This window comes from Corvus kubaryi, unplaced genomic scaffold, assembly GCF_017639235.1.
Source record: "Corvus kubaryi isolate FWS band 111438036 unplaced genomic scaffold, C.kubaryi_AGA036_p1.0 37189, whole genome shotgun sequence".
Classification (NCBI taxonomy): domain Eukaryota; kingdom Metazoa; phylum Chordata; class Aves; order Passeriformes; family Corvidae; genus Corvus; species Corvus kubaryi.
The window spans coordinates 11,582-34,405 of NW_024581054.1; the positions used below are offsets into that span (position 1 = coordinate 11,582).

At 56.7% G+C, this 22,824-nt stretch overlaps 2 protein-coding genes across 3 annotated transcripts in view; one reads left to right on the forward strand and one right to left on the reverse strand.

Annotated features, from left to right (window-relative positions):
• The window catches only part of SZRD1 (SUZ RNA binding domain containing 1), a 5,005-nt gene extending 2,110 nt beyond the window's left edge, over window positions 1–2,895 (reverse strand). The window contains exons 1-3 of one of the 2 annotated variants that reach the window (XM_042022137.1): window positions 2,250–2,895; window positions 1,934–1,983; window positions 776–1,027 (exon numbers count right to left, since the gene is read on the reverse strand). In XM_042022137.1, the coding sequence (XP_041878071.1) occupies window positions 776–1,027; window positions 1,934–1,983; window positions 2,250–2,291 (344 nt within the window). In that variant the 5' untranslated portion in view covers window positions 2,292–2,895. Of the gene's footprint in view, window positions 1–775; window positions 1,031–1,933; window positions 1,984–2,249 lie in introns of both variants that reach the window. The other variant, XM_042022136.1, reaches the window with a different exon arrangement.
• FBXO42 (F-box protein 42) overlaps window positions 1–22,824 on the forward strand; it is a 45,076-nt gene that overhangs the window by 2,001 nt on the left and 20,251 nt on the right. Inside the window, exon 3 of the mRNA XM_042022133.1 lies at window positions 10,070–10,074. Within this exon, the coding sequence (XP_041878067.1) occupies window positions 10,070–10,074 (5 nt within the window). The remainder of the gene's footprint in view (window positions 1–10,069; window positions 10,075–22,824) is intronic.

The window sequence follows — 22,824 nt, forward strand, 5'->3', positions numbered from 1 at the left end:
CTGCAGGGACACTGGGAGCAGGGCTGCAGGGACACTGGGAGCAGGGCTGGGGGCTGCAGGGACACTGGGAGCAGGGGTGGAGGCAATGCAGTGTGGAATTCCGAGTGCCTTTGGGAAACCCCTGCACTGCAGGGATGTTGTCACATGCTCTGGGATCCCCAGCACAAGGACATGGAACAAGTCCAAAGGAGCCCACCAAGGGGATCAGAGGGATGGAACAGCTCTGCGAGGAGGAAAGGCTGAGGGAATTGGGATTGTTCAGCCTGGAGAAGAGAACCTCTGGGGTGACCGAACTGTGGCCTTCCTGAAGTATCTGAAGGGGCCAGCAGGAAAGATGGAGGGACTTTGGACAAGAGCCTGGAGAGACAGGACACAGGGAATGGCTTCCCAGTGCCAGAGGGCAGGGTTAGGTGGGATACTGGGAAGGAATTGTTCCCTGGGAGGGTGGGGAGGCCCTGGCACAAGGTGCCCAGAGCAGCTGTGGCTGCCCCTGCATCCCTGGAAGTGTTCCAAAGGCACATGGAGGTGGCACCTGGGGACACGTTTAGTGGGGAACACGGCGGTGCCAGTTAATGGCTGCACTCTGTGATCTTGGAGGGCTTTTCCAACCTTAACGATTCCATGAGTTACGGCCTTCTCAGGCACTTGCCCTCACTCCCACGCAGCTGAGGCTCTGCTAACAGAGCCCTCCTCTCTCCTTGCTGGCCTGGCTGTACTCCCGGAGGAGCTCACCCCCACTCGTGCCAGGCAGGAATTCCCGAGGAGCTGCTCTCACCTATCCAGGATGGGCTTCTCCTGCTCCTCCTCGGGGCTGGCGCTGCCCAGGATCCGTTTCCTGGCCTCAGCGTACTCGGCCTCGCGCTGCGCCAGGGATTTCACGGGGAAGGCCGGGCGGCTGGCGGAGTTGGGGTTGCTGAGGACGCCGTTGCTCGTCGGCCTCTTGAGGATGCGGATCTGGGGGGGAGGCCCTGCGGGAAGGCTGTCGTCCTGGATCACGATCGGCACTTTGGGAGGAGATTTGGACTTTCTGCTGTTGGAAAGAAAAGCATTGGGTTGGTGCTTGTTTTCCACGGGGGTTTTCCGCCCGGCGTGTGAATTCCTCGTGCTCAGATGTCACTCCCTGTGATTAAGAGCAGCCCGGAATAATTAAAGACCTCGTTATAGTTGTAACTCTAAACGAGAGCAGCGGATTAGCTCGGAAAGGGATGGAAAATCAGTCCCTGCTATGTTTGACACCACTGGACTCCACTGAAGGAAAGGGAACAGACACTGGGTAAAGTTTTAGCATTTCTAGTCAAAGATATTGATATAAGCACCTTGATTTCATTCACTGCAAGGATTTTTAGGGCTCCTCTCACCAGGATACCCAGCCTTTCGCTCCAACCCTGCTGCTTCACTCCTCAGAGCCAGCCTCGGCCCCATCTCACCATCTGAATGCCTTATAGTCCCTTTTCTGCCCAGAGAATCAATCCCATGACTCTCTACTAATCAAAGGGGAAAAACCCCCAACAACAAAGGACTTGTCAGCAGTGATTAGAAACATTTCTGGTAGGAGGCAATAACACACCCCTGCCCCGACCCAAAGGAAGCAGGAAAAGAAACTCTCCCTGGTGCAAGACACAGCAAGTCAATCGAGCTGGGATGACCTGACTCACCCATTTCTTTCCCCGAGTGCCTTCTTCTTACATGGCTTCCCCCCAGCTGGAGCTACAGCCAGTCTGGAGAAGCCGGCTCTGAAATCAAATCACTCTGGAGCAGCTTTCTGCTGCCCTGCCGCGGCTCCGAAGGGCCACCTAGTGGCACGGAGACAGGGATTCCCTAATGCCCAGCTCCAACCCAGCGCTCCCTGCTCAGTTTGAAGCTGTTTCCCCACTGTTCCCGCTCCCCAGGCCTCCAGTTGTCCAACAGCGCCTCAGGAAAATCAGGATTTTACCTTTCCTTCTGTGTGATCTTCAGCTTCTTTTCCAACCGTCTGTCTATTTCCTAGAAAAGGAGAGAAAAGTAAAAACATGAAGTTTTTAATAAAATGAACACAAATCTCAGCTTGGAGGTCAGAGTTTGAGCCTGTCCGGGCACACATTTGATTTCACTCTTCCAAATGCTGATCTATAAAGGGGGTAGGGAGTGTGTGACTCCTCACAAACTGAGGATTACTTGGGAATCAAGAAGAAAAGCAAAGCCACCACGGATAATCCACAAGAAAAGCAAAGGCACCACGAGTATGGTGCTGTAAGCAGGAGTACACCCACAGCAGGCCGTGGATCCGGCGTGGCGCAGCGCGGCGCACTCATCGCTCATTTTAACCGCTTCGGCTGGCAAAGAAACCCCTATGAAGGTAAAAAACCACAGGATTCCACAGCAAGGTATTCCCAGATCCCAGCGGGAACCGGCGCCAAACCTGCCGGGCAGAGCAGCAGCAGCAGCAGCCGCCGGCCGGGGCGATTCGCAGGCGCGGTTCCAGGGGGAGCTGAGCCCCGAGCCCACGGCCGTGGGAAGGGCTGGCCCTGGCCGGCAGGGCCACATTCCTGTCAGGAGAAGTCCCTGCCCTGCCCCACACGCACGCGGGAGCCTCCCTGTGCTGCTCCTTGCCTTTCCAAACGGTGCCGAGTCACCCATCGGCGGAAAGACGCCTTAATCACCCTGGCAGAGCCGGGATTTGAGCGTGTCAGCCTCTGCCCGAGGCTGGCATCCACCTCGGCGAAGGTGGCCAGGTGTTGCAACCGCAGCAATTACGCAGAGAAACTCAGCTAAGGAGGAAAACGAAGCCAACAACGAAGTTTCAACCCTGCTGCAGGTGACCTGCCCCAACCCCGCCGGTATTTTTAGATCCTCACGAGAGCTCTGTTAAAAGAGGCTCCAAAGCAGCTTCTTGTGTTTGATTTAATCATCAAGGAAGGGGGGAAAACACTACCTGAGAGTGTCCTAGTTTAGCCAGCTGATAACTGGCACTACTGAAGGAAATTCCAGACTTCTGGCAGGAAGCAACTGCTCTGCTTTGAGGCCTGGTTGCTTCCCCACGCTGCCAGCAGGAACCGCAGCGGGCACAGCTCGGGAAAGGAACGGGTTTGGACAGAGATTCCCTGCTGCCCCAGAGAGCTGGGAAGGAGCACAAGTCACTACAAGATGCCAAACCAGTGTTTGCTGTTGGTCATACAGGCCATGGCAGCCTCCACCTAGAAAGGAATAAATCATTTCGGGAAGATAAAAGGCGGGTGGGAAGTTGAGTTTCCTACCCAACTCTGTCCTGGGAGGTAACAAAACCAGGCAGAGCTTCACAAGGCAGCTCTCAGACAGAGCCTCCTGTGGAGGACAAACACCTGCAGTTTCCTTCCTCTTCAAGAGGACTGGGAGGGAAGAAAATCCCATCCCACTGCTGCTCAGGAGGGAGGAAAAGGAAACAGGCAGCAGGGAAGCGGATATCCTGGTGAGGATGGAGATGCTGTGGAGCAGCTGGTGGCAAACACTGGAAGTCGAACTGAGGGGAAGCGGTTGGCTCCTCACTGAGCCAGCCGAGGTGACATCCTGGTCCTGAAACCACTTTTTCAGCTTCCGAGAGTTCACCCCGGCTCCCAGGGCCTCCTGGAATATCCCTTATTAAATATTTCAGTGCATGGGGGAGAGAAACAACAGGAAAACGGGGTGGAAGGGGGGGAAATGCACTCAGGAGCTTCTCAACTCATTTCAGTCCAAGCAGCGACTCCAGAGCCGAACACGGGTGCTGGGCCCTCAGGTGGGACCATGGGCATGGCAGTGCCACAAGCCACACGGCAGCGCAGAGGAAGGCTCTGTTCTGCTCCCTCCTTCCTGGCAGAGGAGAGGTGGCTTTGGCAAAGTCATGTTCCTATACTGCTGGTGCCTCTGGAGGCGAGCCCGGGGCTGAAGCCACGCTCCGAACGCGGGGCTGTGAGATGCTGCAATTGCAGAGCGTCACCCCCACCTGAGCACAGGTGACTCACGTCACTGTCAGCGGCCCGAGCGCTGCTGGACAGCCCCGCACACGCCGGACACTCCAACCACAACCTGCAGCCTCCTCTACCAGAGCAAAAATGAAACTTTACTCTGCTCAATACAAAAACTTATTCCAAGGAACCCTTCAAAGCCACCGTGACTCCTTCACAGTCTGTTTCACTCTTTCCCACTCTGAGCAGGTCACTTCCGGCAAAAGTCTTGGTGTCTTTGTCTCCAATCCCCCAGAGCTGCCAGTGGTCACAGAGAAAGTGCACGGTCCTGGATCATAAACCACTGCCAATACACTCAGCAGCTGCTCTGTGCTTGGGGAGCTCCTCACCAAGGATCACACAGGATCATTTAGGTGGGAAAAGGCCTTGGATCACAGAGTGCACCCTGTGCCTGATGCCCACCTTGTTCCCAGCCCAGAGCCCTGAGTGCCACCTCCAGCCCTTCCTTGGACATCTCCAGGGATGGGGACTCCAGACCTCCCTGGGCAGCCCCTGCCAAGGCCTGACCACCCTTTCCTGGCCTCCACCTTGCCCCTCCCCTGGCCCAGCCTGAGGCCGTTCCCTCTCCTCCTGTCCCTGTTCCCTGGCAGCAGAGCCCGACCCCCCCGGCTGCCCCCTCCTGTCAGGGACTTGTGCAGAGCCACAAGGTCCCCCCTGAGCCTCCTTTGCTCCAGCCTGAGCCCCTTTCCCAGCTCCCTCAGCCGCCCCTGGGGTTCCAGCCCCTTCCCCAGCTCCGTTCCCTGCCCTGGACATGCTCCAGCCCCTCCACATCCCTTCTTGCCACGAGGGTCCCAGGACTGGAGGTGCCCCAGCCCAGAGGACAGGCACTGCCCTGGCCTGTGCCCACACCAGGCTGGCACAAGGAGCACAGCAAGGAGCAGCTAAAATATTCCCCAAGTTCCAGCCCCAGCAGCTGATGGATCCACGGGGTTCTCTCCAGAACACGAGGCTTCCTCCACACCTAGAAATCTTGGCAGAATAACATAAACCAGCCATTCACACCAAACACAGGCAGATCCCTCCCACCCCAGCCAAACAACTGGTAGTCGTGCAGAATCCATGGAATTCATGGCGCTGCTGAAGGGATTCCAGCTGCCTCCAGATATCCACTGAACTTTTGGGTAGGAAAAAATCTCCCTTCATGTTTAAATACAGTCAAAAGCAGCTCCCCAACCTCACACACCTCTTGGTGCGACAGAAATTGTTTTCTTTTAAACACAGGAACTGACTCCACATTTTCCAGGAAGCTCAGCATTCATTACTAGGATGTTTGGAATTGTAGGAATGGAGCACTTGAACACCACGTGCAGAGACAGCCCCAGCCGTGAGAAGCCTCGCAGCTCGTGACAGGGATCACTGCACCAATTTAAAAGCAGAATCACCTTGGCACTGCTCACTTTTAATTAAAATCAAATCCCTGCCGCTGCTCCGCACGGATCCATCTGTCTGCTGATGTCATTCCCGCTGCACTGCTGTGTCACGTTGTCACCGTGTGGGTAACGAGATAAAATTAGGAGCTGACTCGGAGGGCGAGTGCCAAAGGCACTACAAGCACCAAAGGCATGAGCTGTCTGGAGAGGCAGTTGGATTTGGCATCCGAGGACCTGGACAGGTCACTCTGGACAAACCCCAGGTCTCCATCACCTGAGGGGCCCTCCCAAGCCCCCACTTCCCTGACAAGCTTAGCCGAAAACCAAGCCTGGTTCACATCCCTGTGCAAAACCCCCTCCCCCACAGATTAGTAAGGAATCTCACCCACCTATTTTTAGGGCTATTATTTGTGGATGTCAAACAGGACCCAAACAAACAGCCTGAAGGAGACTCTGTTCTCTGACATTTAGGCTGCATTTGTGGACAAGGACGTCATGGAAACTGAGCTCCTGCCCCATCACAGCCATCCTTCCTACCCCACCCCTGAGGAGAACAGCAGAGGATCCACAACCCCCCTTGGAATGCAGACACGGACCCCAGGACACGAAGCTGCCGCTCAGATCCCACATTCCCATGGCCTGGCATCCTAAAGAGCCACCCCAGCCATAAAGCTGATACCTTGGTGATGTTCCTGGTGAGCTGGAGATCGAATGTGTCCTTCAGGAAGGGACGGCCCTGTGGAGGTCAGCTCCATGATTCCTATGGATCATGGTTCCCCATGGGATGGAGGCACATTCCCAAGCAAAACCAGCTCTCCAGAATATTGCAAAGCACAGGGGGGCCCGAGTCAGCCCATGCCGCTGTCCAAAGAACCTTTTGGGAATAACTGCAGTGCACTGGACACAAACAAAGCATTATCCCCCCCATCCCTGCCAGCAAGGACTCTCCAAACACAACAAATACCGGCAGCTCCGAGCTCGGCTGATCCAGGGAAGGAATAACAAGATAACCCCTGGCTGGTGTTTATCCCAAGTTTAGTGAGTGACCTTGACTGAAGGTGTGAGGAAGGCAGAGACTTTGTATAAATCACTTACACTGGGTGGGTATTTCCCCCTCTTCCTCCAAAATTCCTCTGCAGAAATCCAGGGGAGATCCCTACTGGAGCACAGGGCGGTCCCGGTGCTCTCCTGGATCCCTGGTAACATTCCAAAGCTCTGGAAAACCATTAACCAGGTTCTCTGCTGTATTTACTCCCAGCACAACCTTCTACCCCTTCTCACTCCAATAACATGGAATGTCAAATCCCAGAACAAGGGAATTTAGGCTGGAGCTGGACCCTCCCAAAACCACGGCCTTGTCTGCTCATTAAAGCACCACTGGATACTCTGGCAATTCCAGAAGACAAACTCCAAAGCCTGGTTCATGCTCTTTTCTTTAGGAAATAAAAACAAGTTTTAAGATCTGAGGTCACCAGAGCTGTTGATGGGGACCTGAAGCTGGAACTGCTTCCCCAAAACACCATCAGGAAAGATGATCACCATCAGATCCCTGATCTCCTCATCATCCACCTATTTCCCTCCTTCAAAGAGAAATTAATCAATTAATTACTGCGACATTCCAGTTCCTGAGGCTACTGGGAACCAGCCTGCCCCATTAAATAGCTCTCCCAGTCACTCTGCCACGCTCAGGCCTGGCAGTGGCCTGTCCCAGAAAGCCCCAGGTGTTTAGGTCTCCGTGGGTAGATCCTGCTCCCCGGCACCAGGAGACTGAGAACCAGGACACGGGGGTATTTTTGGGAACAAGCCTGGCAGTGCCACACGGTATTCCCAGCATGGACATGTTATGGGTGGGGGAAGCACTTGGGAGGGCAGCAGCTCCTTCTCCCTTGCTGCAATATCCCAAACCAACCCTCACTTCCCACTGTTCATTCCCAACCTCCAAACTTCCCATTTCTTACCAAGAAACCTCCCTCTGCCCAAGCAACACCAAGCAGCAGAAACAGAAACCCACATTTCCCAGTTTCAAGATTTTTTTGGACAGCACCTAAAGCAAACACTCGGTGAAAGCTTGCCCAAAATCCTTTTGGTGTGGGAAATCTAAACCCATCCTGGGCTCATCCCAGCACAACGGCAGCAGGAGAGGGGGGATTCTGCCCCTCTGCCTTGCTCAGGTGGGACCCCACCTGCAGAGCTGCCCCAGCCCTGTCCCAGCACAGGAAGGGCCTGGAGCTGCTGGAGAGAATCCAGAGGAGGCTCCAGGATGAGCAGAGGGATGGAGCAGCTCTGCTGGGAGGAGAGGCTGGGAGAGCTGGGGGTGTTCAGCCTGGGGAGGAGAAGGCTCCAGGGAGACCTCAGAGCCCCTTCCAGGGCCTAAAGGGGCTCCAGGAGAGCTGGAGAGGGACTCTGGATAAGGGCTGGAGTGCCAGGACAAGGGGGAATGGCTCCCACTGCCAGAGGGCAGGGTTAGGTGGGATATTGGGAAGGAATTGTTCCCTGTGAGGGTGGGCAGGCCCTGGCACAGGGTGCCCAGAGCAGCTGTGGCTGCCCTTGGATCCCTGGGAGTGTCCAAGGCCAGGCTGGATGGGGTCTGGAACACCCTGGGACAGTGGAAGGTGTCCCTGCCCATGGCAGGGGGTGGCACTGGATGGGCTTTAAGGCCCCTCCAACCCAAACCATCCTGGGATTCCACGACCCTCACAGCCCTGACACCAAAACCCGGTTTTCCTCATGGCTACAGCTCCTGTACACCCAAACCTCGTTACTGTGGCCTCTGACCACAGCAGTCATGAGTAGAGGGAGGTCACAGTGTCCAAAACATTTCCCTTCTGACTCTGCTGGACTTCAATCCCACTCAGCAGCTCCAAGTGACAGGAGCTGAAACCTTCAGATCCAGTGAGCTGGAGCCTTTGCTGGCAGGTGACACCCACCCCACCCTCACAGACTCATTCAGGTGACAGACAGGAGGCATTCTGCCACCTCAGGTGACCTGTCCTCCCCCAGCGCTGCGACACAAGCAGGGGACAATCCCCGGCCCCCAGGCCAGGGCAAAGTTCATTCCCAGGCCTTTGGCTGCTCCCATCCTCCTGGACAGCTGGGAAATGGGGCAGGTTTTCCCTTCCTGGGGGGACTGGCGAGGCATGGCTGGCATCGGTGGGTGCTCAATCTGCAAACTCCAGGGGGAAAAAGACAAACAAAGAGATCAATTCCATGATTTTTTTAACCTGTTTTGGATTGCCAGAGTAATGTTTGAAGTGCAGAGAACCGTGGAATATCCTGAGCTGGAACACAAGGATCATCCAGTCCAGCCCCTGGCCCTGCACAGACACCCCAACAACCCCACCCTGGGCATCCCTGGCAGCGCTGCCCAAACGCTCCTGGAGCTCTGGCAGCCTCGGGGCCGTGCCCATTCCCTGGGGAGCCTGGGCAGTGCTCAGCACCCTCTGGGGGAAGAGCCTTTCCTGATATCCAATCTAAACCCCCCCTGGCACAGCTCCAGCCGTTCCCTGGGTCCTGTCCCTGGGCATACGGAGCAGGGATCAGAGCTGTCCAACCCCTTGGGATGAAGCAGAAGGAGATTCTGACCTGAAATCAATTATTAAGACTCTGATACACTCAATCTGTAGTTGGCAAAGGAACAACCAGTGAATCCATCTGTAAAGCACCAGCTCCAGGCTGAGGATCACCCATGACCATGGATACACTCCAGTTTGGGAGCCCAGCTTCCCACCTAACATTTAATTATCGGTTCACTCAGGTAAACAGGCCTGAGTGTCACCAACTGACCTCTCATTCGTGTTTTCCAGCCAGGCCACACAACACAACAGAAAAACAAACCAGGAATTAAGCCCCATTAGTGCTTTCTGACCCCGACCGGCCTTTGAAGCCCTCTCCATCCTTACTCCTAACTCGGACAACTCACTCGTTACTCACGCCCTGGTTTTCTACCTGTAACTCCCAGACAAGCAAAACCTCCCAATTTCATGGACATTTCAGGGCTCTAATTAGACACCAGGGAGGTGACAGAGACCCAGAGGCCCCACGGATTTCTGCTGCACCCTGTGCCCCCAGGATTCCTGGGACAGGTGACACTGCCGCAGCAGAGGGCACCTGCCTGGCACAGTCACTCAGGGGTGGCACATTCCCAAGGAGCTGCTCCGTTTTTGGGGCAATTCTGATGGCACAAGACCAAAAGACAAACAGAAGCCATATTAAAAACCTAAACAACTGCTTGAGGATTTGTTTTACAGCTGCTTGAGTGACCAAACCAAAGCAGAAGGGCTGTGTCAGGTTTTTGGGGGTTTTCTTCAACCTAATGAGATTTTCCTGCTGCCTGGTTTGGGAGAGCTGCAAGACAGAAATGAAGTGAATTTTAATTAGGAGGCCACGGGATCTCTGCTCAGCCCAGAGCTGCCTCTTGCTGACAACCCCTTTCTTTTAAGGCCTCGAGCAGAATTCTCAGCCTCACCAAAAACTAGAAACAAAAAAACCCCAGCACTCAAAATCTGATTACAAGGAACCCCCTGTGGATGGAATGTTAAAAGATTACATGCTGGGACACAGGTAACATATCCCAAAAACCCACCATGGATCTCTACTGTTCCTTCATGTGCTGAAGGGTCTAAAAAATTAAATAACTCAGGTTCTCAGCTGTGTGCAATATCAGAATCACAGAATGGTTTGGGCTGGAAGGGACCTTAAAGCCCAGCCTGGCCTTGGGCACTTCCAGGGATCCAGGGGCAGCCACAGCTGCTCTGGGCACCCTGTGCCAGGGCCTCTCCACCCTCACAGGGAGGAATTTCTTCCCAATATCCCATCCATCCCTGCCCTCTGGCACTGGGAGCCATTCCCCCTTGTCCTGGCACTGTCAGAACAGGATGTGTTTGAAGCTGCTCCTTGATGTCTCTGCTTTGTTGCAGCCTCCTCCTGAGCACCAACCATGACTGCCAAGCCTTGTGCCTTTATGTTGGGATCCATCTTGTGCTGCCTTGGATGGAAGAAAATCACAGAATCACAGAGTGTCCTCAGCTGGAAGGGACCCACAAGGATCAGAGTCCAGCCCCTGGCCCTGCACAGACACCCCAACAATCCCACCCTGGGCACCCCTGGCAGCGCTGCCCAAACGCTCCTGGAGCTCTGGCAGCCTCGGGGCCGTGCCCATTCCCTGGGGAGCCTGGGCAGTGCTCAGCACCCTCTGGGGGAAGAACCTTTCCTGATAGCCAACCTAAACCCCCCTGACACAGCTCCAGCCGTTCCCTGGGTCCTGTCCTGGTCACAGAGAGCAGAGCTCAGAGCTGCTCCTCGGGAGGCTCTGCAGTCGCTGCTGGTGCTACAGCAGAGCCTATTCTGGCCCTCATTCCTCTGTCCCCACCTGCTGCCTGCTGTAGCTGTGACCTCTGCAGCAGCAGGGACACCTGAACGTCCCCAGCTGCACCAGCATCCGGCAGGACCACAGGAACCACGGGACAAGGGGAGGCTGGGCTCTCCTCTGCTCCATCCTGCTCAGCTTTCCGCTTCCCACGGGCACCACCAGCAGCTCAAGGGCTCCTTCCTGCCGTGCACGGAGTCAAATCCCCTTCCTGACCCCCGGGGATGCCAGAGGGCAGCTCCTGCCCCCTCTCCCACCCTGAACAGGCAGCTCCCTTCCCATGTCCCTCCAACTGCTTCCACAGGCATCCAGAGCCCCAACAACTGCCACAGCAGCTGCTCCTCCTGCAATGCCCACAGGGAACGGCTGAGGGAGCTGGGAAAGGGGCTCAGGCTGGAGCAAAGGAGGCTCAGGGGGGACCTTGTGGCTCTGCACAAGTCCCTGACAGGAGGGGGCAGCCGGGGGGGTCGGGCTCTGCTGCCAGGGAACAGGGACAGGAAGAGAGGGAACGGCCTCAGGCTGGGCCAGGGTTGGACATCAGGAGGAATTTTGTCATGGAAAGGGTGGTCAGGCCTTGGCAGGGGCTGCCCAGGGAGGTCTGGAGTGCCCATCTCCGGAGGTGTCCGAGGAAGGCCTGGACATGGCACTGAGTGTCCCGGGGTGGTGACAAGGTGGGCATCAGGCACAGGGTGGACTCGATGGTCTTGAAGGGCTTTTCCCACCTTAAGGATTGTGTGATTCCCCGGGGAATGTCCCTGCTCAGCAGCACAAGCACCATTGAGGTTATGAGCATGAATTCCCAGCAGCCTGGACTGGAGAAGAGTTTGAGAAAGGACAAGTGACGGGGATTTTTCCTTCTAAGGAAAAGCACCTGTGAGGTACCAGCAGGAAGGACAAACTGGGAAGACACTCCGTGGCAGGACTGGAGCAGCTGGACCATTTTAAACCATTACTCAAGGCCACAGTCATCGGCTCCCACGACTCCAGCCGTGTCCCTTCATGGAGCGGTTTCGGAGCGCTGGAATGAACTCCGACGCCGGGCACGAGGCTCCCGCTGGGCGCAGCCCCCCGGCTTTGGCAGGAGGGGCGGGCGAGTGGCTCCGCTGCCAGCCTGGCACTGGCCCCTCTCGGGCGTTGAGTTACAGGCTCTATTTTGCTCCCCTGGCTCTGGCCAGGCGTAACCCAATCCCCTGCCCACAGCCCCGTTCAGGCTCCTCACCGAGGCCCTTCTGCCCTCCGATCCTCAACGACCCCGAGGAACTCATTAAAAGCAGAGTTTGCCTGGCGGAGTTTCCTCTCCCTGTGAACACCCCGCAGAGCACCCGCCCACGCTCCTGCTAAAACAGTCGCTTTATTTGCAAGCACAGCACACACAAATCCTCGGGGTCTCTCAGCGTGACAGACACGATGCCAACTCCAGCTCCTGAGCCGCTCTCAAAGCGGGGGGGAACTTCAGCCCCACCGGGCCACGCTGGGACTCCCCCCGTTCTGCCCGAGTGAAGGAGCACGTTGCGATCAAGGGGGAAAAAGGCCTTTAGGTGCGCACCCGCAGCCCCCGCGCTGTCCCCAGAGCCCTGCCAGGGTCACTGCCATGCTGGGCACGCACATTTTGGCTCTGCTCGCCGCCCTCCCCCCTCATCCTCCCCGGCGCCGGAGCTTTGTGCGGGGCTGAGCTGCGACCCCACCGAGCTGCCGCCCCAGCCCCCGCCGCGCCGATGGGGGGTTCGGACACCGAGGAGTACACGGGGAGAAGGAGAACGGGCAGGGAGCTGCTCCAAGGAGGGACCTGAAAGGGGACTGAAGAACCGGCGAGGAGCGGGGCTGGGGGCGGTCCGCAGCCCCCCCTCGCCGAGCGGGGCCGCGGTCCCTTTAAGAGGCCTAGCAGCGCCGCGGAGCCGCCGCGCTGCCGGACGCGCCCCGCCGCCCCCTCAGGCACTGCCGCGCCGCCCGCCCGCATCCCCCTGCCGTCCCGGGCCCGCCGCGCCGCCCCGTGCCGCCGGCCTCACCCCGCTGTCGGCCGCCTCCTCCCAGCTCTCCGCGACCTCCTCATCTTCCATTTTAATTCCCGTCCGCCGCCGGGCCCGCGTCCCGCGCATGCGCGCGCCGCCCGCCGGCCCGCGCCCGGCAACGCACGCGCACCGCGCAGAAAGGGCGGGAAGCCGCGGCGGGAGCGGTGCGCCACAGCGCCCCCTGGCGGCCCGGAGGACCGGGCTCGGGGCAGGCGTTGGAATGCTGAGGCGTTTTCCCGTAATTTTTGTGTTTTCCTTAAATGTTGAGGTGTTTTCCCTTAGTTTGGGCGTTTTTTCCCCTTTGAGGTATTTTCCCTTAATTTTGGTATGTTTTACAAGAATTTTGAGGAGTTTTCCCTTAATTTTGGGTGGTTTTTTCCCTTAATTTTGGGATGTTTTTTCTTGATTTTGGGGTGTTTTTCCCTTGAATTTGGGGTCCCTTTTTTGTGTTTGTTTTTCAACAGTTTTGTTTCCCCTTAATTTTTGGGTGCGTTCTCTTAGTTTTAGAGTGTTTTCTCTTAATTTTGAGGCATTTTCCTTTAAGTTTGAGATGTTTTCCCTTAATTTTGGGTTATTGGACAAATCAGCCCCCAAATTTAGGCCATTTCAGCCACCAATCCAACCTCTTGTCCCTTCTGCAGGCATCCAGGTGTTTGTGTGTCCTTCCATCCTCCAATTTGTGCCTCTTCATTTAAGTCCAAAGCTGCTCTTTTGGAGCACGAGGATCAGCTCCAGCTTTTAAAACAGAAAAAAAATCCCCAAAACCCCGTAATTTCTTAAACTTCTCTTATTTATACCTGAGATACTCACTACACAAACGTTTTCCTTTGCGCTCCGAGCCACACGAAGTCTTTTGGGGTGGGATTTGCATTTCCTTTTCCTCACTCCAAAATTAACTGCCCGTTCAGCACCCTAAAAACCCCCCAGTTTTCGCACAGGGAGTCGCAGAAAGTCCCCCTTACATCTTAAATTTCCCCCCAAATTCCCACCCAACAGCCAGAGTTTGCCGGCAGATGGCGACTGGATTCCTAAAAACGTTACAATAAACCTCCAGCTACAATAAATCCTGATCCCTGTGGTTTGCCCTGAGCACCCACCCTGTGCCTCCCTCTCCTCTGCCAAGCCCAACATTTGGGCAGAGAACCTCCGAACACCCCCACAGGTGGATTTTGGGGGGCTGTTTATCCAAGGTGGAACTGTTGGAGGGGGTTTGGGGGCGTTAAATCCTTGGATTTCAACTCTTCTGGCAGCTCAGAGGGGTGGGATGCGGCGTTTCCTCTCCTTGGGAATGCTGGCCCCGGAGGAAAAGTTGCAGCAGCCCGAGGCTGCTCCTACCCATCCTCTAGGATTTTCCAGAGGGCAGCAGGAACCGAGTTTTCCGGCAGCCAGTGCCTGGCATGCTTGGCTCGATCCCACACAGCGGCGTTCCCTTGGACGTTTCCCTGCTGTAAAAAAAAATCCCCTTCCCAGCCCTGTTTGACGCCGCGCATCCCACAAAACCTTTGGGATCCTTTGGGAATGTGGCACTGACGGCTGGCTGGGTACTCACCTGGTGGAGGACAAACTCCACGGCTCCCCCCACGTTATCCCAGCCCTCCACAAGGCATCTGGGACACGTCCCATGGCTCCTCCCCGGCGATCCCAGCTCTCCGCGAGGCTCCTGGAGCATCCCCTCGGGCACGGTGTGTGTCCGGGATGCCGTGCGGGCTCCTCCATGTGGGATGCGGGCCTGTGGGAGACAGAGAGCGTGGCAGTGATTCCCTTTTCCCTGGAGAATAATGTCCCCACACAACTACCCAGCGGGACCTGGTGACAAAGCACAGCCTCCCACACGGATGTTCCCCCATGGAATGGGCTCCGCTCTCTCCTTTCGTCACCTCCATGGAAAGAGGGGCACCCCAGCCCTCCACGGACAGGTCACATCCCGCCTGCCTGCCGAGCCCTCAGAGGCTCCAGGTCTGTGAGGGATACGCAGGGACATGGCGGGGCTGCAGCAGGCGCTGAGGGGCACCCCTGCGGGCAGGGAGGGTCACCGTGCCCCAGATGCGACTCCCGGGGCTGTGGATGAGGATGGGAAACCGGGACGGTGCGGGAAGGGAGCGGGACCGGGAACGGGATCCGCCCCGGCACCTCCGCCTCAGCGCCGACCTCCCCAACATGGCGGCCTCGCCCGCCCGCCTCTCCCAACATGGTGGCAGCACCGTCTCAACATGGCGGCGGGACCATCCAAACATGGCGGGCCCCGCGCTGCGCCCCGCAGCGGAGTCTTGACCTTCCCATCATGGCTCCACCATCACGTCACCCCCACATTCCCGCCCCATCATCACGTGACGCCGGGGGGCGGTCCCGCGCCGGCGCAGGGCGCGGCCGGCGCGGTCGGGGCGGTGGCGGGAGGGCGGGGAGGGAAGATGGCGGCGCCGGTCGGAGCCGTCACCGGGGCGACGCGGCGGCCCCGCCGCCCGCAGCCCTGAGGGCCCGGCCCGGCTCGGCCCGGCCCGGCCCGGCCCGGCCCGGCGGCAGGTGAGAGCGGCCCCGCGGTGCGGCTTCCCTGGGTGGGGCCCTTCCCCGGGGAGCGGGTCGGCGGGACGGGCCCCTCGGGGCGGGACAGGCCTGGTGTGGAGGGGGCCACATTTGAGGGTGGAGGGTGGGGGGAGCCCCTGTCCCAGCCCCTCACAGCGTTTTGGGGGGGTCGCTGCGGAGGGCAGAGCCCACGGGGGATGTAGCCCCTTCTCGGAGGGGGGAAGCCCCTTCCCAGCTCCGGGTTGCGAGGGGAAGGCGGCCCCGGGGGCTCCCTCAGGGCTGGGAGAAAGCAAAGCCTGCCCCCCCGAAAGCCGTGTTTTCCCTCTGAAAGCCTTGTTTCCTTCCCAAAAAGCCGAGCTCCCCCTCCTGAAACCAATGTTTCTTTCCCAAAATGCCATGTTTCCTCCCCTAAAATCCATGTTTCCCCCCCAAAAAGGCATTTCTCCAAAAACCTCGCGTTTCCCCAAAAAAAACCATACGTTGCCCTTAAAAGCCATGTTTCCCCAACAAACCTCGTGTTTCCCCCCGAAAGCCACATTTTTTTCCTAAGATCTCCCCTAAAAGCCATGTTTTCCCCAAAATAGCCATGTTTCCCCTCTAAAAGCCGTGTTTGGCCCTCAAACTCCATCCTTCCCCCCCAAAAGACATATATCCCCTCCCTCACCCCCCCCAAAAAAGCCCCATTTCCCCCCCTAAAAGCCCTGTTTCCCCAAAATTCAGTGCTGGCGTCGGGCAGTGCCATGGCACAGGCTGGCAGTGCCGCCTGTGGGGGGAAACGGCTTTTTTGGGGGGGAAATGCGGCTTTTGGGGGAGAACATGGCTTTTCGGGAGGAAACAGCTTTGGAGGGGTGCACACATGGCCTTTTGGGGGGAAAATACGGGGTTTTGGGGGGAGGGAGACATGACTGGGGGGCGCTGGGGGTGCCCCCAAAACCTCAGCTCGCACTGGGTACGTGTGAAAACAAAGGTGAGGCTCAGTCTCCGCTTGTTCTCCACGTAACTCCGCGTGAATCCGCATCTCCCCTCGATCCGCCTGCCGGGTGTGCGTCCATCCATTGATTTCGGTCCTGGAATTGCGGTGTTGGAGCAGCCGAGGTGCCCGGCTCGGTGCCCGGGGCTTTGGGGTGTTGCTCCCCATTGTCCCCGCTGCCGATCTCCGCTCGGAGCTTTGGGAATGGCTTTATTTGGGCTCGCGTTCTTGTCGCGGCAGGGCTGGGCTGAGCAGCCGCTGCAGGGGCTCGGCAGGAGCATTATCTCATCTGCCCAAACCTCTTGGCTTTTCCAGCCGCGTTTTCCAGTCGGGTTTTCCCGTGGGGCAGGGCATTTCTCAGGAGGAGCGGGAGCAGAGCCGGGGTGTCTCGCTGTTAATGACCCGAACTCTGAGGAGTGCTCGGAGCGGGAACAAAAGGGGAGCCGGGATGCTTGTCTGCGGAACGGGGATGGGAGATAACCCCGGCACCGCCGGGAATGCCGTTTGTGTTCGAGTGGCTTTAGTCATCCCTGGGAGCCGGCTCGGGTCAGCAGCTGGAGCGCTTCCCCTTGGCTAAAAGGGACGGGAATTACAGCGAGCTCCCGTGGAGGTGCTGCTGACCCAGATCCGTGCCCTGGGTTGGAAGGGGCCGTTTCCCACCTGTCCTTCAGGAGCCCCGGCTCGAGGGCTGCCGTGTCCTGACAAAGTGCTTTATATCGCGGCACAGGGACCGCAGCCGGGGCTTGGCCCTTCTGGAGATCAAGTGCCAGAGTGGGAGGTTTCCCCATTCCCACAGCCCTGTGTGTTCCCACCACCATCCCTCCTTCCTCTTCCTTATGCTGATGCCAGAGGAAGGCTGAAAACAGGGATTGTTCCCTTGGGTTGTGTCCCCCTGGGCTTGGTCTTTCCTTGGTGTCACAGCTGGGATAGAAGAGAGCAGAACTGCAGCTATTTCATGGAATCCAGAAGGGTTTGGGTTGGAAAGGGGCTTTACAGACCATCCCTTCCACTAGTCCAGGTCTCTCCAAGCCCCATCCAACCTGGACACTTCCTTCCAAGGCAGGATGGTGCCAGCCTTGCCCACGGTGTTGTTCCATCGTGTTGGATTCAATCCTGTTCTCCAGGGCTGCTGTGTCTCCGTGCTCAGGTGGCAGCAGAGCCACATCCCGCGGTTGTTTTGGCATAGCAGGGATGTTTGTGCGTGTTTTTCCTGCTGTGTTCCCTGGAGTTTTCCCTGACAGGTGACTCCACCCAGGCAGCGTTTCTTTTCCGGGGTGGCAGGTGAAGCTGTCGGATTTGGAAAGGCTTTGGACGGTTTTATAATTTTCTCTCGTGGATTTTCACAGGCAGCGTGTGCGATTTTCAATTTTAATTTGAGTTTACTTCAGCCTTTATTCCCCGGGACTCCGGTTTTCCCTGTGTTCGAGCCCCTGAAGGAATCTCACCTGCAGGACACGTGTTCCTGCCCTGCCTGGGCTTGGAATGAAGGTGGGGTTGGTTTATTCCCACTGCTGAACGTGTGTGACCTGTGATTTGGGGATTTCAGCCACTGCATCGGGCACCTTCTGGAGAGGTGTTTGCTCCCAAGGAGAGCCAGGATGTGCTCCTTATCCCGTCCTTAATGCCAGGGAATTTAATGTGTACAGCAATCTTCACGTTTGCCAGGAGCGACAGCAGCGGCAGGTTTGGAGTGGGAGGACGGGGACGGTCTGGTTGTGCATTCCCAGCACTCGGCTGCTCCGTGAAGTTCTGTTTCCAGGGCTTCCAAGAGCCGTTGGGTTTGGGCACAGCCCGCTTCCATCCCAGCCACTTCCACAGGATGTGAGCGAGGGCTGCTGGAAAAGGCTTCCCACTCTCTGTGTAAACAGAGCTGCGCCTCCGAGGGAAGTGATTTTTCCCTGTGTATTCCGTCAGGGCAGGCTTTGTTGGAAAACATCCATTCAGGCTTTGCCCTGATGGATTCTCCTAAGGCTGGAGGTGGGTAAGCTTCGGGCTTTGACTTTGGAAAGGCAGCATCACCTGGAGATGGCTGCGAGGGCTTAGGAGAGGTGTTGGAGCCAGAGCCAGGCTCAGGTTTGGCCCAAATCCTGATAAAAGCTGGAAGGAGGACTCAGGGAAGCGCTGGTGTGCTCCAGGGGGGTTTCTCCACGTCGGGGCTCCTTCCAGAGCGCGCTCTCCGCCCTGAGTGGCGCTGCCGGCATCTCTCCGGGCTGTCTCCAGCAGCATCAGGGCTGTGCTGCCCGGAGCAGCCAGCGCAGCTGGTGATGGAGTTGGGAAATCCAGGTCAGAATTCCTTTTGAACTCGCTCGCGTCGCCGGATCAAAGCAGAGCGGGGGTGACACGTCCACGTGAAAATCGTGGCTCGTGTCGAGCAACCTGCAGGAATCAGGGCTCTTCCCTTCAGGAATTTGCTGTTTCAGGAGCTGCTCTGGACTGTGTTCTCTCCCCCATTTCTATGGCAATCTTTAAATATTTATCTTTGCTTGCTGAACTCCCACTGCAACATCTGTGACTGAGAATCCTCGTTTTCCCCCCATGGATGCAGTTCAGGCACCAGCAACTGGCAGTTCCAGCACACTGCATCTCTCCCTGGGTTCCAGACTCCTTTGGAAGCACTTCCCTGGCTCATTTTGTCTTGTGCCTGTGCAAGTTTTGTCATAATTTGGGGTTTTGGAGGCTTAAGGTAAGTTGGCAGAGCTGCTTTTATTGATGTGGAGCTTCTCGTTCAGGCCAGGTTGGACGGGGCTTGGAGCAACCTGGATGTGTCCCTGTCCATGGCAGGGAACAGGATGAGCTTTGAGGTCCTTTCCAACCCAAACCATTCCATAATTTTGACTCTCATTAGGTTGCAGTGGGCAGAAGATCATCTCTGGTCTGAGGAATGATTCGGGGTTTTCTGGGTAAAGAGCAGCTCAGAAATGTCAGAATCTCTGTGTGAGGTGTGGGAAGAACTGTCCATCCCCAAACTTCTCACATCAGGGAATCTGGGACACGGATTAATCATTCCAGCTGGGTTTTTGTCACTCTGGAGAACCTGCAGTGATCCAAGAGATTTCTTTGTGCTTTAAAAGAGACTCGTGAACCCTTTGGGTGCCGTTACCCCCCTGCTGAGCTTCCAGGGAAGGGGCTGGCCCTGGGAATCGCTGGTTTTTCTTGTCCCCGGTGCTGGGTGCACGTCGGAGCCTTTTGCCACCTGCCCAGAACACCTGGAGAGAGGAGAGAACCAAGTGCAGCTCCCTCTGGAGCAGCATCACTGCGTCCATTCTGGAATTATTGAGTTCAGTTCCTCCGAGCAGCCGCCTTTGATCCGTCCTGCTCTTCCCAGAGCTGGTTTTGGGCCGGGTGTTTTCTTTCCCAGTCCCAACAGCTGCTGGGAATTCCTGAAGCCTCCCAGACCTTCTGTGGATGCTGACTCGTTGTGGCTTGGGAGGGGTACAGGGGATGCTCTAGCCTGCTCTGAACAGGATTCCTGGATGCTTTGAGATCCCAAGGTTCCATAAGATGGGATGATCCAGGATTTGCCCGGTTCTCCTGCTCGGAACGGAGCCAGTTAGAGGTGATTATTGGGGTGACAGGATGGTAACAAAGGGACTTCTTGGGGAGCTCATTTTGTCATTAAATGGTAGAGATGAATTTGAAATTAGCACGATTTCCCTGAATTTTTATTTGCTAATTAACATAATAAGGATTTACTGCTTTTTTTTTTTTTTTTGGTCTCTTTCTTAGTATTTAATATTTAAGCCTCCCCAAACCAGGCTCGAGGCATGGCACAAAGGATGGAAGGATAGCTCCTGCTTTCCTCATCCCCAATATCCAGTGCTTCTGCTTCTCCATGCATAGGCTTTCCCATTAGCTGAGGAATAAGAAAATCCTGTACAAAATAAGAGCAAATGCTCTTATTTATTCTGCTCAAATGAGTGGAAACTGCAGCAAATTCTCCTCCAGCCCACTGGGTGGGTCAAACTCATGAAATCTGTTTCAAATGGAATCCCTGGGTTGTATTTTTCTATCCCGGCTCAGTTGTGTTGGGGGTTTGCTGGTGGTTTGTGGGTGCTTTTCCCATCCCCTCACACCTCTCTGTGCCGAGATTCCCTGGGGATTTAGTCCCAGCTTCTCCCTCCTTCCAAGCCTGGGCTCAGAGGGCTCGCAGAGCAGTCCTTCCAGTTCTGTAATAACAGGGTTGCACTGCCGCCACCCCGGGGCTGTTCTGCACCTCGTAGCCATCCCTTCCCATCTGCTTTACCCCCTCAAAGATTCCAAGCAGTCCTTGCTCACTTCCTGCTGTTTGCTGGGAACTCATTGGGATTTCCCCCCGCCATGGTGCTGGTTTGTGGGAGAAGTGTGCAGGGGCAGCTGCAATCCCTGCTCTGTGACCCGGACAGGACTGAGGGAGCAGCTGGAGCTGTGCCAGGGGGGTTTAGGTTGGATCTCAGGAAAGGTTCTTCCCCCAGAGGGTGCTGGGCACTGCCCAGGCTCCCCAGGGAATGGGCACGGCCCCGAGGCTGCCAGAGCTCCAGGAGCGTTCGGGCAGCGCTGCCAGGGGTGCCCAGGGTGGGATTGTTGGGGTGTCTGTGCAGGGCCAGGGGCTGGACTCCCGGATGATCCTTGTGGGTCCCTCCCGGCTGAGGGCGTTCCGTGGCTCCGTGCAATGTGTTCAGCAGGAGCTGGAGCTCAGGGAGAACAGCTCCCAGCCCCACTGACAGGGAATCAAAGGGATGCTGTCTGGCTGCAAGTCACGGAGCTCACATCACCCCCCTGGGATTCTGAGCAAGGAACTGTGATGCCTCAAAGTCAGTCCCATCTTGAAGCCAGTATTTCCCTCTTTCCCAAACTCTGGCACTGCCCTTTGCCCACACCAACATCTCAGCCATGGACCTTTAGGCTCGTAGGTTCTTCTCTCCATCCCCATTGCACAGCACAGCGAGGCCTCCACAGCCTGAAATCTCCAGAGGCTGGCGGGTGTCTGCCCTCCCTAATTCATGTTTTCTGCTAAAAAAGCCCAGCAGTGAATTCCAGCTTGTTTGGAGTTTGCACTCTAGCACCTCCATGGGGGTCATGGAAGCGCTGAACGCTGTGTTTGCTTTTCAGGAATACCACCCTTCCCGTCACCTTTTTAGGTTTTGATTAGGGCATCAAAGAATCGTGGAATGGTTTGGGTTGGAGGGACCTTAAAGCCCATCCAGTGCCACCCCTGCCATGGGCAGGGACACCTTCCACTGTCCCAGGCTGCTCCAAGCCCCGGGCCTTGGGCACTGCCAGGAATCCAGGGGCAGCCACAGCTGCTCTGGGCACCCAGTGCCAGGCCCCTCCCAGGGAACAATTCCTTCCCAATATCCCATCTAAACCTCCTCTCTGTGGGAAGCTGTTCCCCCTTGGCCTGGCACTCCAGGCTTTGGTAAAAAGTGTTTCTTGTCAGCTCCCTTCAGGTTCTGTTTCCAGCTGTCTGCACATCCATCTGAACTCTGGAGGAGCAGCAGCACAGCTCAGGGAACTGGAAACCTCTGCTCTCGGAATGCCAGTGCTGGTCAGGGTTTGCTTGACCCCAGCTCCTCGTGGCTTTTGTTCCTTTACCTGCACAATGGGGTTAGCTGCTGGAATGTGGAAGTCTGGAATGTGTTTCAGGTTGTGTCTCTGTGGCCAGACCAGGTGTCTGTCTGTGATGGAAGCTCCTTTTGTTCCACCTGAGAGAGGGAAAATACCTTCCATACGGTTGGAGTGTGTTTAGCAAACAGATCTGCCTTTAAACTCCCTCCGTGTGATCCAGCCCTGCTCCTGAGCACTGCTTGGGGTGGTTAATCCTGGCCAGGAGCTTCCATCAAAGGCTCCACCTCGGGAATGGCAGGGATGGGTGTGAAGGTGGCACCCAGATGGATTTGATGTGAGACACAGCCAGTGGGCATCACAAAAGCACTGTTTGGGTGTGTCTGACACGCTCCTCTGTCACAGCCCAGGAGCTGAGATCAGTTTGTGGTGCTCATCCCTGATGATGTCAGTGTGGAGATGGTATTGGATATCCTGGTGTCCTGCTTGCTAACAAAAACATTGCATCAGCGCTGCTGCCAAGTCAGCAGTGCGTCTGAAAGCTCTGGGTATCGATTCAAATCAAACCTTGGCCACCCAGGCTGCAATAAAACGGGTTTTTTTCCAGTATATCCTTCTCTTTTTATGGCTTGAAAGTCAATAGCCTTGAGCTCATCTTTGCTTCAGGTGAAAGGGCTGGAGGCTGTTCGTGACTTGTGTGTTTTAATGGAGAGAGGAAGGTCATGGTTGGTGAAGCTGGGCTGAAGAATAACTTCGTTTATGGCAAAAATAAAATTGTTACTCCCCCAACTGCTCCTCTGCCAGTGCCAGCGGCTGGACATGAGCCAGGAGTGCTCAGGTGGGCAAGAGGCTGACGGCCCCTGGGCGGTCCCAGCCCAGTGTGGGCACAGGCCCAGGGCACTGCCCGTCCCCTGTGCTGGCCCTGCTGGGGCACCTCCAGTCCTGGGGCAGTGCTGGGACCCTCAGGACAAGACAGACCCTGAGGGGCTGGAGCGAGTCCAGGGCAGGGAAGGGAGCTGGGAAGGGGCTGGAGCACCAGGAGTGGCTGAGGGAGCTGGGAAAGGGGCTCAGGCTGGAGCAAAGGAGGCTC